This window comes from Glandiceps talaboti, chromosome 1, assembly GCF_964340395.1.
Source record: "Glandiceps talaboti chromosome 1, keGlaTala1.1, whole genome shotgun sequence".
Classification (NCBI taxonomy): Eukaryota; Metazoa; Hemichordata; class Enteropneusta; family Spengelidae; genus Glandiceps; species Glandiceps talaboti.
The window spans coordinates 14,301,466-14,319,010 of NC_135549.1; the positions used below are offsets into that span (position 1 = coordinate 14,301,466).

Sequence of the window (17,545 nt, forward strand, 5' to 3'; positions counted from 1 at the left end):
CCAACGCTGTGAGAGTGTGGACATGTACAAACAAGGTGGTCGTCGGTTTTTGAGCATTTGCGCTCGGCAGACGCCGCCTTCGTGTGTTGTTTGCGTTGTTTCAAATCTTGACGAGTCAACGCATCAACAATATTGCTTGATATCTTTCTGTAAAGTTTCCGTCGCTTTAAAATAAAAGGGTCAACGCTATGTATGCCCTGTTGTGATTGCGGTTGACGTGAAGTCAAATGCCGTGACGAATCCGGATGGTGATACATTGTTGGTACATGTGTTTTCTGGTGTTGATGACGTTGACGTTCTTTGGTGTTCAAATCACGATTTTCTTTCGAACTTGAGGCCACGTAGTTTTGAGATGTATGTGGTATAACTTTATGATCTTCAATACGATATCTTTCAATAATCGTTTGCTGTAAAGATTGCGAAGGTGTTTGACTGGAAACTTCATCTCGTGGCACACTGTTGTTTTCATCAGCGTCCCAGTCATACGTTAACGTGACGTTATCATCCTCGTCCGTAAAACTTTCCCAGTCATATTGGATAGTTTCCGCGCCGTGTTCTTTGCGTAATTGCTCCTTCTCGTCATTCGGATTGTAATGTTTCCCAGTCAACTGGAAATGGCCGTATCTCACCCATTCCTCGGTGAGTCCGTTTCTAACACATCGTCTTATCATTATTTCCTCTCCTTCGGTCTCTCCGCCGTCGTTTTCATCATCATCTTCGGTCTCATACCAAGCTCGTTCAGGCACATGATTATCCCGTGTTTTTTCAGAGCTTTTTATTCCAAGTCTTTCATTCTTTGCAAGTCTATTCCTGTACAAAGACTGTTTGCTCTTTAATGATTCCTCGCCAGTGTCTTCTGTCGCCATAGCAACACCACTGTCTCCATCTTCGGCCGCATCTTCGGGAATTTTCGAAGTTTGGTAACTCAAGGTGTTTTCGTACACCACCTCTTCAAATGTCTGATAGAGTTGCCACATCTTCTCGGATACCAATTCGCCCTCACGACAGAGTATTTTCTGTAAAAAAAATACATTCATCATCAGAAAACACTTTCAAAAGATGGCCAAAGAATATAAAGAATGTTTGTCACCAGGGAGGAGAATTCACCGGTTAAACTTTTCAACAGACCACGTGTTCCTTTTGATGAAAGTGCAAGCCTTGTCCATATTGATTTAATGAAGCCAGTCGCTTCGATTTGTTGACATTAAGCCAGTAAAACAAGCAAGTGGATTGTTGTGTTGGTGTTGTGTTAGGTATGTCCTTGATAATTGACCACTAATTCTAAAATTCATTAGACACGGTACCCCGGCGTGTAAGTGTGTATTATTGGTTCCTTGATTAAACACATTACAAGTGTTTATAACTGGGGCCCCTGTTGTCAGTTACTGTGATATATTCTCTAGATTTGAGTAACGTTGAACTGGGCATTCATCTATCGCTAGGCATGGTGGGCTGTAACAAAGGCCCAGATTTTTTTATTGACAACATTTCACAACAAAGGATGTTTTGTAGACCCACTGTTTCTACTTTGCTTTAGACTACCGGGATTTCCATCCAAAACAATGTCGTTAATTTAGGAACATTTTTTTTGCCTGACCTGTCATTCAAATTTGTTAGCACATTGTAACTTTGTCTGGGAAAAGACCGAGGGCTGCTTTCTATTATATAAGTTTTAACAAGCTAGTGCAAATGTGATGGTGACAAGTATAGGTACAAACATTCTGAATTAATTATACTGGCCAGCGAATTCTAAATTAAAAATAGCACATTGCGCATAGCTGGATTGCTAAAACACGATACATTTGTGAACATAAAACCATAACGTGGAAACAATTGCTGTCGTTTTTCCTTCAACTGGGCAATGTTCGGAATATTGACGTTGTCCAAAACATAACTGAAAACATACGTTACCTTTCAAATATTTTGTAATCTCCACGTACCCTTAACTTCTACTTTACAAACGTTGTAATGTTTAATAATTCAACGATTTTTGTCCATGACAGTGGGGTCATTCGATTTTTGAACGAATCCAAAATTCCTCAGAGGATTACAATAGTCGTCTCCCTCGCATTGCTGTGAATGTTAATAGTCAGCTGGTGATTTTGTTCATGGCGTAGGAGAACACGAACACACAAGCCATGTCATGTAACTGAAAACCCGACTACCAACACAAGAATTTAATTAAATACACTTACTATGTCCTTCTGTAACGTTGCTAATAGAGTGTCCATTCTAGACTCTCTATTTCCACTACGTGTTATTGGACCATCAGTCCGATGTCGTCCTGGCGACGTTTCGTCCATTCTGGTGGTGAGAAAAAACCTCGCCATCAAGCCTTCAGGCTTTGACCTAAGGGTCCAGCTGGAGTTCCTATTTCACGTCCGAACATATAGCATGTTGAAAGGAACTGTCAGAGAATATTTTATGAGTACGTGGTGGTAGTATCTTCCTCTCACACACAACCACTATAATAGATGAGTTTTACGACCACGGGATTGTATTAGCTGTTACATTTATTGGGCATACTCCCCAACAGGCGATGGCAAAATCGGCAGGCTGCAAGCGTAAATTGCACAGTTTTAATATCGCATGGAGACCATATGAACAGAATATACCTCATCGCTTAACTTTCACTAACGTAAAAAGCTAGCGCAATACCTAAACCAATTACCCTAGCATTATTAAAATGGTGTTCAAAGTAAATGTTAGACAGTGGGAGTGCACGCTCACGATGTAACAATCAATGTTAAGGCGAAAGACATTCCAGAGATAGTTAGACAATGGTGGAGTGAATGGTCCTGTCATACGGAACAATGGGGTTACCTGTACGGATAACGTAATAACTGCGCGATATATCGGTTTCACACGATCCCACGCCTGTCTGCTGCAAATAATTTAAATTGTAAATGTGGAAAACAGCTTAAGATACAATAAATATGACCTTGGAATATTGAGGAGTTTTGATTATTCTTCAGAAAGGTTTCATGGTAAATGGACGGATAAAAAAAATGGTGAAAAGGAAATACACTTTATCAACAGTAATTAAAGTGTCTACACCCATTTAGTATAGAAGATTTACACTAATTGCTCTAAATTGTACTCAAATAGATAACATCGAACGAACTTAATATTGGTTTACAACTCCCAACCAAATACAGACTTGCTAAATATAGACAATGGAGGGTGGCTATGGCTAAATGAGCTCCACGTAGCACACGTTCGTACCAACTAACTCGTTCATACTTTCAACATCTCGATAAATCTTGACAGAAGTATTTCGTGATTCCTATTTATAGTAAGTACTTTAGAGGAAAGATCAATGACAACACAATAGATAGTTCCCTTTGTCAGCTGGCAGGCATGATCTGTAACGGAAGTTGTCGAGGCATACATTATAGATGAAGTGACACATTGAAGTGACAATTACAAATGTACAATTCGTACCTAATTTTCAAGTTGGGAGACATACATCGTCCATGGTGCTGCTGGGTCCCCAGTACGGTACCACTGTATACAACAAAGGTCTACGGTGTCACACTAAGTCCCGTAGTTATTTATGTCTCCGCAGAATCAAATACTTCACATCGCTAGAAATGTTTCGAACGGTTGACAAATTTCAAAGGCCTCGGCAAGAATTGAAACTCGGAGATATTATTTACAGCCTATGTTGAAATTATTCACCAGGACGAAACATTAAGAAATCTTTTCTCGTCATACACGTCGTGATTTCCCTCCATTTACTCATGGTATTATAGGATTTAGTGTATCTCTTTTTAAGAAATGGAAAGTTTAACTTAATAGATAAAAAAGTTACAATAGGTAATGTCAATGGTATTTAGATCTCTTTCTTTGTCTACAATGGGATTCAACTGTGAGCTTAGTAAAATCCCAAACGTGGGTAGAATTTACATGTAAATTATCCTTTCAAACTAAGTAATGCCTTCCCCTACCGTGATGACTTATCCCCACGGGTGTGGTCTGACAGCTGACTCAAGGTAAACTACAAAGGCAAATTAGAATGTCTATACCTCTTTGAAGACAAAGACAATCAATCGCATTCTCGACTTCACCAACTTATTCATGTAAGTTCATAATCGACACTTTTGTATACTAACAGTGTCGTTAATAGTAGGTAGACCCGCATCACACACAATCTCATTAAAACAGATGGTGTATGATGATGGCGAATGTCCCACTCTCAACTTTTGATACTAGAACAAAGACCAAAATAGTTTTAATTTACCGAAAATTATCCTCTTTTTTTCACACAACGCTCCGAATTGACCGATTGTGGCATATCAGTAAAACGGATATTAGAATAGAAGAATCCAAATTTGATACACTTTTCATGTGAAAATACGACGGCTTATATAATAGAACATTTTTTTTTCGAAACGAGACAATATCATAGTAGAATAGAACCTGAGACAATATCAATTAATTGCATTGTATTAAAGCAAGACTTGGGGTGACAATAGGGAATACTACTGGTACCATATTTTGTATAGTTCAAAATTTTGTCATATGGAAGCACGGCTGTTGGCGCCACTCACCATTCTCATGGTGAAAAGAAATTTAAATATTATAAAATAAACAACGGAAACATATTTAATGTACAACAATTTTGGCGTTTTTTAAACACTGAGTATAAAAGAAATTAAAAATACGGGAACGATATACAGTCTCCGTGGATGTATTAGTGAATTATCATACAGCCATCCATATTCGGCTAATACTCAAACCGGGTACGGTCATACCGTTGACAGCTGTTGAGCTTAAATGTGGTTCCAGGATAGTTTTTGACAAGCCAGACAGTAGTATTATACAAACTACAAACTATATTTACACAACAGCATCCGTACAGTATGATTTCCAAATGTGTATGATACGAAAAAAATCACATGAAATTACTTCTGAGTGTATTCATAGACAATGGAGGGGGAAACTGGTTTATCATAGTTGTTGTATTCTGATAAGATTTTACTAATTTCGTAGTTGCGTTTTTTCAAATGGTTGCCCGTTTACAATCAACCAGCAACATCACTTTGTACCACACACGTTTCAAATACGACTCCTTATTCAAGTTCACTATATTCCGAACTTTACTGTAATATCAGCCCACGCAAGTTGTTTACGATTATCATAAAATAAACTTGTCCATCATCAATCTACGGGTATCTATTCTAAGCATTCTTTTACCTTTTGTATGTTTCACAGTCCAGCTGCTGCAAATGAAAAAGATTATTTGGTTATTACGTGGCTGTCTTGTCGCAGTCTAAAGTGATAGCTAGTTAACACTTATTGTGTAAATGTAAAAACTCTCCTCAACAGGGGTATTATAGAGGAAACAAAGAAATGCCCCGCATGTGCCTTGAAGAAGGCCTCGTTCGAGGGATAACCGCGATTCAGAAGTTCTTTTCATTGAATCAAATGTCCTTCAAACAGATTAATTGATTTTTCATCAACGCCGAGGAATTGGTACTGATTTACCCATGCTTCAATAGTCACGGTTGCGATACTCATTAATGGACACAGTCGACCGCAAGAGGGCGCACTATTACACCATGCTCTGCTGCAGACTCGGACTTGGAGAAATGTGCACCGCTTTAAAATAACACAGACTAACAATATAATTGCTTTGAATAATTTTATTTCTTCTTTAAAATCGTAATTTATCTACTGAATCATTGTATACCATAATTTGGCACCACCAAATACGCAATCATTCACTCAAGACGTTTATTGTTTATGATAAGCTTAGAAATGCAGTATGAAAATTTACATACACCAATTGAACCGAATGTCTTGTTTAATTATCTTTTGAGTGAATTATCAACAGATGTTACCACAAAATGAACGAATCGTCAAAGTTCAATCATTTGAAATAACTACAGACCAGATACATGAAATGACGTAAAGCTTAATAGCGTTACCATTATTCATAATGCTTCTTTTTACCAATGTAATAACACGAATGATAAACTAAGCCGAGTCACGACAAATTACTTTTTACGTACATCAATACTACTTGAAAATATCACAGAGTAAACTAAGAATAGAATGACTGATTAAAATAGCACAGTAACGGCGGAGTTGTTCAATTAATTTCTCTGATCTGAACTCGTAGTATTTACAATTTAATATCATTATTACATAATCGCCAGGAGCAATGTACAATTTGAGATTTTTGTTTGTAAATGCCAATTCATAATATTAGATGAAATTCTTGTACGTCTAATATGAATTTGTTTACCCTCCCTAACACCTAGTCGTGAACCTTTAACCTTATAAAAGTTAAATCAATGTTTTAAATTTTGAAATGCATTTAGACAAGGACGTTGAACTAAGACAAAATGCGCGATTCGGACTATTATTCAAGGCACGGTTTATCGCCTTAGTTCATTTGAAGGCAATCTTGGGATTCTTCAAAAAATACTTAATAATGAATAGTAATATAGGCCTACAGCATTTCCAACAATTACTACCCCCGGTGTACACCAGATACGTATACGTCACAATATCAGATTTGGCTAATATATTTGATCCCGAGGATGTATGGTATATCTAATCTGGAATGTTGTAATTCATTTATAAATTCGCTGGGTCCTGGAATCTCAGTTGCTGCCTACGATTACAAAATTGGCTAGCTACTAGTATATCAAAACATCATAATTTTACCGTAGTTCAAACTTCAACGTCATATTCTGTATGCAAATTATGTTCTACTTCGTTAATTTGCAGCCTGTCACTTACGCCCGGATGAAAGCTTACACCATCTATTTTACTATTGTAAGATCTTTAAGACATTTTGAGTTTTATGATTATTTTAGAATGCCCCTTGTCCCTCTTGACTGAGAATCCAACTGTAAAACGGTGCATTGTTTTTGTAAATTACATCAATTCCATGGTCTACAATCACCTGCCTTTGCTGGCAATAAAATACTTGTATGAAGGTGAAAACAAACAAAGGGAAGGGGGTATTATAGCTTTATCTATCTATCTATCTATCTATCTATCTATCTATCTATCTATCTATCTATCTATCTATCTATCTATCTATCTATCTATCTATCTATCTATCTATCTATCTATCTATCTATCTATCTATCTATCTATCTATCTATCTATCTATCTATCTATCTATCTATCTATCTATCTATCTATCTATCTATCTCTATCTATCTATCTATCTATCTATCTATCTATCTATCTATCTATCAATCTATCTATCTATCTATCTATCTATCTATCTATCTATCTATCTATCTATCTATCTATCTATCTATCTATCTATCTATCTATCTATCTATCTATCTATCTATCTATCTATCTATCTATCTATCTATCTATCTATCTCCCTACCTATCTACCTACCTACCTACCTACCTACCTGTCTGCCTGTCTGTCTGCCTGTCTGTCTGTGTGTGTGTGTGTGTGTGTGTCTGTCTGTCTGTCTGTCTGTCTGTCTGTCTGTCTGTCTGTCTGTCTGTCTGTCTGTCTGTACTTAGTGATGGGTACAAAGACATATCTAGTATACCCCCACGAGTATCTGTTTATTTGCTGGTTTATTTAATTATTTTATTTGTCCCTATACTTGTCGTTCATTTGCTTGTTCATTTGTCATTTATTTGATAGTTTATTTATTTATTTATTTATTTATTTATTTGTTTGTTTTGTTTTGTTTTGTTTGTCACACGATTCCTGGGTCCCCTGTGTATAAATCAATAGAAACCTACAAATAAATTTCACTGATACTAGTTTTGTGCGTAGAGGGCGCTATAATAAAATGTCGTCTGACCCAGATGTGCGCATTGACAATGCGCATTCGACCATTTTGCCGGCGATTTCACATGTGGACTTGCAGGTAAGTTTCATCATTCCGAATATTTACGTTTAAAAGGCGTGCGATTCTTGACGAGTGAAAGATTTTTACGGGAACTGTTGTAAACAGTTGAAAGCTGCAGACTCCAAGATTCTTGAATTCAAGTTATGTGAGATCCACAACGTTATCCATATGTCAACACTCGCATCGACCTGGGCATGCCACGATTTCACATGTCACTGTGTAGCACAGTCTGAAGTTTGTCTCGTACCAAGGCACAAGTCGTCAAAATTATATTTCTCACCATTACACGATTTTAAAGCTCCGTGATCAAGCCTACAGATCGACTACTAGATTTCCACATCTTTCAATTCAACGACCAGCAGCAGATTTCATACCGGAAACGTGTACTGTGAATTGACTGTTGTTGTCTCCAGTCCTATTTATTTGGTTTGTATATGGTTAGGTTTACACTACAGAAATTAATAATTTGTTTACAGTACCTTTCACTGTGTTTTGTCTTGTATAGTTTAATTTCATTGTTTGACTGTTTTTAAGACTGTTTAGTCACATAAGAATTATAGTTGTAGTGTATCAAGGCTCACAAGTACACATACAATATTGAGAGTGTTATTGTTGTGTCAAAACTGAAGTAAATTTTCAGGTCAGTACTTTCCAATTGAAAGTGTATTAAGTAAGCGAAACATGTTATAAACAACAGAATTCTTTGTTCATTCGTTGACAGTATTAGTACTGATACATCTATGGTTTATCCCAGTATTGTTTAACATTGTGATAAATGTCATAAAATTTGAGCAGGTTTCATCATGTTTACTAGAACAATAAAACATATTTTCAGTTTCAGCACTTATGTATTACATCCATGGTTCAATCAATCAATCAAAATCAATCAAAATAATTTGTAGAGCGCCAAAATCCAGGCGAAGTTCTGTTCAGGGGCGCTGGATGGTTAATCCACACCATAGGCTTTACAAAACAAATGTGTCTTCAGTTCTCTTTTGAAACAATCAATAGTTGGTGCAAGTTTAATGTCAGTTGGCAGTGAATTCCAAAGCTTTGGAGCAGCATAAGCGAAAGAACGTCCATCATAGTTGATTTGCTTGTAACTTGTTGTCGTAAGAAGGTTTTTGTCCTTTGAGCGTAAGGTTGGTTACAATGCCTATTTCAATCCACCAACCTTAGAATATAGTCACCACTTTGGTGTGCCACTTGTCAAATATTTATGGCTGGCTGTTGTAAAAGTTCATTTTTTACCTTTTCTACTTTGGGTTAACTGGCTACACCATGACAAATAAAAAAAGTGAAGTAGAAGGTTTCAGATAATTAGATATTAGAGGTAGAACATTTTACAAGAGTAGGTTATTAACCCAGAAATTTGGCTATTATGCTTGGTGATATGTTTGCTCAAATATTCTGGTAAATGACATTGTCAGGCCAGATAGCGTGTCTGGACTATTCTCTTCAGATCAGTGTTTCGCACAGTGAGTTGTAAAAATTAATTTGCCAGCATTGTATTTGTTTCCATAATTTTATATCAAAGTATAACATTGACTCGGGATGAATGGCAGTTAAGAGTTATTTGAATGTGTTGAGTGTAATATTTACAAGTGTCTGTTTACATCTGTGTTTTTGTTACAGAAGAAAACATGCATGTTTCATCATGGCATCATGTATAATTTACATATATATGACATCATCCTGGAATTTTCTTGTGCAATATCCAGATTAGTTTATGTGATTCCATCATTGGCACTAAGACAAACAAATGAATGAACAGCCATATACACTATACTACTATAGAAAACAACTTAAGAAAAATGTAAACAAACATAAAATACCAACTTGTATTGTTGTCAGAGAACAATACCTTTGTTCATGGGGGTTTTCATAGTTGTCATGTGATATATCGGTTTGAAAAAAACAGTGACTAAAGTCCATCATTATAGTAACTTTAATCACCATGACAACTAATAATTGTAGCGTACTAACTTAAAATCTTGTTTCATCTCAACAGACTGATTCCCACCAGTCATCATGGTCCAGCCTGTACCGGAATATATTAACTTCCCAAAGGAGGAGGAGAAAGTCATTGACTTGTGGGAAAAGTTGGATGCTTTCAGAACAAGTTTGAAACAATCCAAGGGAAAACCAAAGTTAGTCACTTTATCACAATTAATTCATAATCAAACAAAACTTTATCTGATGTGTTTGTAATTCTGAATGTATATCACTCCCCCTATCTCCCTCTAGTAATCACACTTTACAAATGGAATAATTGCTGGGTACCTTCATTCACTTTCAGTATTTTTGTATAGAATTTAACCTGTGGTAATTATTCCATTGTACAGCGATTGTTTAGTTTACCTTTCTCAAAATCAGTATGAGAAGAAAATCAATTGCATTGTTATTACATCAGAAATCATGTCATTCAGTTTGATTAAACAAATATGTCTGTCATTGCATAGATATTTCGATACACACACATATGTAATTTTCAAATTTTATTACTGAACATAATAGTATTTAATATATATAATATATATATGTACACACACACACACACACACACACACACACACACACACACACACACACACACTAACTTAGATATATATATCTAAGTATAAGTATCTCACTGGAGAGAACAGTGCTCGATGAAATATTAGTAGCAGATCATTATAGCTTGTAAGTGTGTATCTATAGTTTGTATCATAACAAACAGTGATATTCTGATTAATCCCTACACCATTGAATATCATGCGATCATGGATTCTGTTGTATCCAAAAGCCTATGAATAAGTACACAATTTACACATTTTATTACTGAACATAGTATTTGACATGATGTAATGGGATTGAAATATATACTGAATACACAGGAATGAAAATATTACCAGCCTTTGCTTGTTGATAGTCATGTTAGTTGACTGGAGAATATTGTGAAATACTCATAATATTTGTAATCATGCATATAATATTGCTATAAATATGGAATTATGTTTTATCAGTTATGTAATGTCATAATGGTAGTAACTGCATCTGATTATAAGTCATCACTCTATATATGCAGGTATACATTTTATGATGGACCACCATTTGCCACTGGTTTACCTCATTATGGCCATATCTTAGCTGGTACTATAAAAGATATTGTCACTAGATATGCACATCAAAGTGGCTTCCATGTGGAAAGGAGATTTGGCTGGGATTGTCATGGATTGCCTGTGGTAAGTGCAAGCTAGCTTTTGAAGTACTGGTGTGCAAATTATACAAGCAGGCCTGTCAGCTGTTATTGTTATACTTTTTTTTTCAAAGGAACTTTATTTCAGAGGATGTGCTATGAAGGAGCATAGCCTTCTCAAAGTAGATGTACAGAGTTGGTTAAATAATATAACTAGATCATTATATAATAATACTAATACTAATAATGTTGGTTTTTATATAGTGCTTTCCCACTTTGTGCTCAAAGTGCTTTACAATTATTACCCCTGGTACAGATCTATAGTGGCACAACAGCCCTTTATACTTCCTGAACTCCCTGGGGAGAATACAATATATCATATTGTAATGCAAACCCTAACATTGTAAAAGGTTACTTCATTGTGATTGTGTAGTTTTTCCAGCAATACTAGAGTTCTGTCAATATCAGTAACTGACAATGGTACTAAATTCCATTCATTACAGGAATATGAAATTGATAAAACTCTTGGAATTAAAGGACCGGAAGATGTTGCTAAGATGGGAATTGAGAAATACAATGCTGAGTGTAGGAAGATTGTGATGAGATATTCCACAGAATGGAAGGTGAGTAGCTTGACATATACATAGTTTATGAAGAACGACAGTGTAGTTCAAGTCAAGTTAGGTTGAAGTTGAACTTATACAAAGAAATGTCAATTTGTACTGACTTTCATTTCACAGTTTTTTGCTAAAGTTTGGAAAGCCTGGTAACAGGAGGAGTGGGAGAATGTGGTCAAACTTTTAACAGATTTCCATACTTTTAATTATTCTTTTATGGGGAACCCGTTATTAAAACACTGTTTCACTATGTTGTGATTGAACTTAGAAGGTGGAATATTGTACAAAGATAGTTACAAAATCTTCCTAACTATTCCTAGAATGACTGTATAGTCCTAAAATGAATTCTGAAGAGTTTTTAGTATATTGTTACAGGACTGGAGCGTGTTACTTCTCGATCTGCTATTACTTTTATAGAATTTGGAAAATCAAGATTTGATCAAATTTGATAAAAATCTGTACTTTGATTTCAGTATGTTGTTACAAGACTTGGCAGATGGATCGATTTTGACAACGATTATAAAACATTATATCCTTGGTTTATGGAGACTATTTGGTGGGTGTTCAAACAGTTATTTGACAAGGGTTTGGTATACAGGGGATTCAAGGTAAGGAGAACTGTCACTGTCAGTAAGGGTCTGACTTTCTAGTGCTTCATAATTTTAATAAAATGAATGTACAGTAGTAACAAATATACCGTACTTAAAGAATATTATGTGTCATGTTCCAAAATAAGGATCAGTGGAAGTATGATAATATATGACATATTACAAAAAATGACAAATGTAAAATGACAGTTAGTTGTCAAATCATTTTTTATGTGTATTATGATTCTAATATATTACAGCAAATTTTCATGAGAATTTGAGACAGTGAGAAAGTTGTTTGAATTTTAAAATATAAAAAAAAACACTAATGAAAGATACAGTGATGGCCATTGATATATTTTCATGATGGTTCAAGGAAAGGTTTGACATCAACTTTGATCAGTGTACGCACAATAGTTACGATTTAAGTTGTGAAATAGTCAAATCCATGGAATATGTCTTGTTACTATTCTTACTAGGGTCATGAGAATAGTTTAGCAGTACTTTCTTACATTAAAATTTTATTTGCTTGCTGTGTATTTCAGTACTTGGCAACATTTACAAGGAGTACTGTAGTCCTGACAACCATATGTATCTTTGCATATAAGGTTTTCCAAATTAGCAAGAATATATTCAAAGGCTGACTTTGTCTATAAACTTTGCCTACATTTTATTGTTTGAGTACAATTCAGTCCCTTTGATTGATGTAACTGACATTTTGATCAGAAGCCTTGAAATACAACTGTAACATTTACAAGGTGGCTTCTGTTGTGGCAATGACGTACAGATGACCATATATGGTCATACTGAAATGGAAATGAAAGAAGCACCACCAGTGACATGTGTCTTACGTTTCTTACATTCTAACTTCTAACTTACTGTTTTGAATGGGAAAGGACAGTTACCTCTGTAATGATACAATTCAGTCCCTTTGATTGATGTAACTGACATTTTGATCAGAAGCCTTGAAATACAACTGTAACATTTACAAGGTGGCTTCTGTTGTGGCAATTATGTACAGATGACCATATATGGTCATACTGAAATGGAAATGAAAGAAGCACCACCAGTGACATGTGTCTTACGTTTCTTACATTCTAACTTCTAACTTACTGTTTTGAATGGGAAAGGACAGTTACCTCTGTAAAAGGACAGTTACCTCTGTAATAATACACATCATACTTTGTAAAGTGTGTAGTTCTGCAGCTGTGGTGCTTGATAATAATGATGGCACTGTACAGCATCAAATATCAGCACTATGTCTGTTTTGAATCATAAGGTTATCCACCCATTATTGTACATTTTATTTGTACAATTTATAAAACTTATACTTTTGTGATTTTTTTGTTGAGGTGATGCCATATTCTACAGGCTGCCATACACCACTATCAAACTTTGAATCTGGACAGAACTATAAAGATACTGTGGACCCTGCAGGTGAGAACAAACTAACAAGTAACCATAGCAACATGTCATGTCATGTCGTCTGCCAAATTTGAGAATCCTTCTAAAGGTGTCTCATGAACTTGGTGAATATCAAAATTTTTGAAATTATGTTACATCTATTAAACTTTCATGAATTTTTTATTGCAAATTTTTTTTCCATACTGTGTTCTAGCTTGAAGATGAAGGCTTTGTTTGTATGTCCAGATATTGTCATGGCAACAGATGATCTTTGCTCACTAGTCCTAGACGAATGAATCTTCTTACACCATGGTATAATGATCAGTGGTATTATAACTGATATATTATAATTTCAGTTATAAATTTCATATCTGTCTTTATCTTCACAGTCATTGTCAATTTCCCTTTGGATGATGACCCTGATGTCTGCATGATCGCCTGGACAACCACACCCTGGACGTTGCCTAGCAACATGGCACTGTGTGTCAACCCAACCATGGACTATGTCAAACTTAGACATAAAAATGATGGCAAAGTGTACATCATGATGGAGGCAAGGTTATCAGCTCTCTTCAAAAAGGAAGAGGAATATGAAATCCTTGAAAGGTAGGGATAAATCCGACAGGTGTCAGGTGACTGATTATAAGGATACAAACAAATGTCAGACCACACATGATGTAAAACATGTAGTGAGATGAAAGGGGGAATATATTTCAAAAATTGAGTTTCACAGAAATTATACAGTGGTATTAATTTAGTTTACAAGTTCTGTCTAATGTTTGATTGTGATAAATTTGATGATATAGAATAACTACAATCCTATGGCTGTAGTTGTCAAAAGTGACACTGCAGTTATGACTGAAGCAAAATAAAATTATTGAGACTATCAGATGCAGGCACTGATCGGTTCTTTTGATTTCAGGTTCAAAGGTGAAACACTAAAGGGTAAAGGTTATAAACCCTTATTTGAATATTTCATTCAGGTAAGTTCTCTATTTATTCTTTTCAAATGGTGTTATAGTGTTTCTTGTTGTGGGGTAACCAGTATTTATTTTTAATTCAAATGATAAATTCATACATTTTTTGAAATTTGTGCAATACATCAGAAATAAACTTCATATCAAATATGTTAATAACTTATTCACTGTTGATAAAGAACATGTTGGAGTTGACCATTTGTACAAACAACAGCAAAGGGGTCAGAATTTCTTCAGGTTTTTAGTTTGGATGTATTCTGTAAAAAGTAAATTTTGTAAATCAGATTGTAGGTTGATATGTTTTTATTGTACGTGTAAATTACATTTCAGTACAAAGGAAAGGGAGCATTCCGTGTGATGACGGATAACTATGTGACAGATGATACCGGTACCGGTATCGTACATCAAGCACCATTCTTTGGGGCTGTAAGTATTGTTACTACAGAAAACATGCTATCAGCAAACGAAGATAGATACAAACAAAGAAGTTGTAGATTACATGAGTGGATGTTTACTCCAGGATATATGGTTATGTAGATACATTCTCCCTGTAATCAAGATAGTGTAAATACTGGACATCCTCTTTACACTGGAAATTTATGGAAGTCCGTAAATAAAAGAGATGCCACCCTAATGTGATTATATATATATATATATATATATATCAAAACCAACAGAGAGTTCATATTAACATGTCGCAATAATAGTTTAGTTTGAATTGGTATTACTTGTTAAAAGTCCATTTCCATTGTTATATTTATGTACAAAAATCATGGGAGGTTTAGAACACTAGTGTGTTTTTTATTGATGATACATATTGGGTGTCCACTAGGGAGTCTAACATTATTCCTAACCTTAGCCCCCTAGCTTAGCCACAAATGTTCGATCAGTCCACTGATGTACACTCTTGCCAAAGTTATCTATACAGCATACTTTAAAACTTTTTAACTGTAGTTTCTATGTTCCATATTAAATTTGACAGTTTGATGAAAGGACAGTATGACAGAATCTGTTAATGGAAATTTGAAAATCTTAGACAAGGCATACATGTAAACATCCTGATTTTTAGACAAAATAGCAAAAGAAAAAATGAATATTCTTGACAGATAATTAAAATTACTTTTAAAAAAAAATTGTTCACCCTGAATCTGTTAGAAGCCAATGTTCACACTGGAATATGAATTGAATTTGACAGGATGATTACCGAGTGTGTATTGAAAACCAAGTCATCACGAAAGAACAAATTATATGTCCAGTGGATGACAGCGGATGTTTTACTGAAGAAGTCACAGACTTTGCAAAACAGTACGTCAAGGTGAGTTTTGTTTGGAAAGTCGCAGTATGTTTGTAAACATTTCATTAGTTATAGTTTAAAAAGCATGACATTTTCAATTGCATTGTACTATACGAAATTTAAAACTTGGACCAGTAATGAAAACATGTTACAAATGTATTTCAAAAAGTGGTATTTTCAAAATGTAGAAAAGTCTTTAAAGTGAATCTGTTTGTTTTTATACTGGTATTATTTGTTCCTGGTGCAGGATGCAGACAAGAACATCATTAAAAGGTTGAAGCAAGATGGCCGCCTTGTAGACCACAGTTCCTATAAACATAGTTATCCATTCTGTTGGAGATCAGAAACACCATTGATATATAAAGGTGTTCCCAGCTGGTTTATCAGGGTAGAAGAATTAGTGGAGAAACTACTCAATAGTAACCAACAAACATACTGGTAAGGAAACCTTGTTGATGAACTTGTGTGTAAATGTGTGAGTGAAGATTGTAACATTTTGTACTAGTACTGGTGATAAAAAAAGGAGTCAACATGTCTACATTTTGTATTTTGTAAACTTCGGAAGACTAAATATGTCATAAACTCTAAATTGTCATGAACATTTACAAGAAAATGAGTTCACGGAAGTGTTGGGTCAATTCCCAGAACAGACAGTGAAAGAATACATGTATAAAAAATACTGGCTACTTGTTATTAGACTTTTCATCCTCTATTACATAGGTCTAACACCTCAACAAAAATACAGAATAAAAATGTTTGAAGTTTAGACTGACATTTTATGTTTCTGTACTGAAGCCCATTGCAGACTCTTGACTTTGCTTATTCTATTGCATGGTTTCAATTTTATAAGATATATTCATTCCTAGACACACATTTTGAAAGATAATTTTAGACATACAATGTAAACATGTCGTCATCTTTGTTGTTTAGGGTGCCTGACTTTGTGAAGGAAAAGAGATTTGCCAATTGGTTGAGGGATGCCCATGATTGGGCAGTGTCACGTAATCGATATTGGGGTACACCCATTCCAATCTGGATTAGTGAAGACTTAGAGGAGGTGGTCTGTATTGGTTCCATTGATGAACTTGAAGAATTATCAGGAGTTAGACTCAAGGACTTGCACAGAGAAAAGTAAGTTTTCTGGCAGGGGTTAAACTCAAAGACTTTAACACAAAGAAAAGTAAGTTTTCTGGCTGAATTATTAGGGCTTAGACTCAGAGTATTGCAGTGGACAGATTTTGGATCAAATATCAATATAGAGATGACAAGTTAAAACTTCAGTATTTCAGAAGTGTACACAGGACAAGATTGGTGAGGAATGCAGAGTATAGTTATTATTGGCATTGAGTTTTCAAAATGCAACTCGTACAATATGGTGGTGTATGTTTAATGTCCAGTTGTATTCTTTCACAAATAAGAGATTATAGTCTGTAAATTCAGAATATGCTCAATGTCTAGAGTGTATCATTATCTCTCATGCAGTATTGTGTAGTTCTAAGGTAATTTTGAAGGTGCTGAAGCATGTTTTCTACAGCAGATAAGTGCAATATCTTGTGCTGTTGACATTACATGTTCTTTAGGGTAAACTCATCACACTTTCAATTCATATCAATATTTTGATGTTGTGTTTTCTTTGACATAC

General features: G+C 35.1%; 1 protein-coding gene across 2 annotated transcripts in view; it reads left to right on the plus strand.

Moving 5' to 3' along the window:
* The first annotated feature begins 7,841 nt into the window (after positions 1-7,841).
* The window catches only part of LOC144440244 (isoleucine--tRNA ligase, cytoplasmic-like), a 38,484-nt gene continuing 28,780 nt past the window's right edge, over positions 7,842-17,545 (plus strand). For both annotated transcript variants that reach the window (XM_078129571.1, XM_078129580.1), the window contains exons 1-12: positions 7,842-7,864; positions 9,858-9,996; positions 10,914-11,070; positions 11,528-11,647; positions 12,115-12,249; positions 13,581-13,665; positions 14,022-14,238; positions 14,555-14,615; positions 14,940-15,035; positions 15,805-15,924; positions 16,151-16,341; positions 16,834-17,034. In XM_078129571.1, coding sequence (XP_077985697.1) covers positions 9,878-9,996; positions 10,914-11,070; positions 11,528-11,647; positions 12,115-12,249; positions 13,581-13,665; positions 14,022-14,238; positions 14,555-14,615; positions 14,940-15,035; positions 15,805-15,924; positions 16,151-16,341; positions 16,834-17,034 — 1,502 coding nt within the window. In that variant the 5' untranslated portion in view covers positions 7,842-7,864; positions 9,858-9,877. The remainder of the gene's footprint in view (positions 7,865-9,857; positions 9,997-10,913; positions 11,071-11,527; positions 11,648-12,114; positions 12,250-13,580; positions 13,666-14,021; positions 14,239-14,554; positions 14,616-14,939; positions 15,036-15,804; positions 15,925-16,150; positions 16,342-16,833; positions 17,035-17,545) is intronic.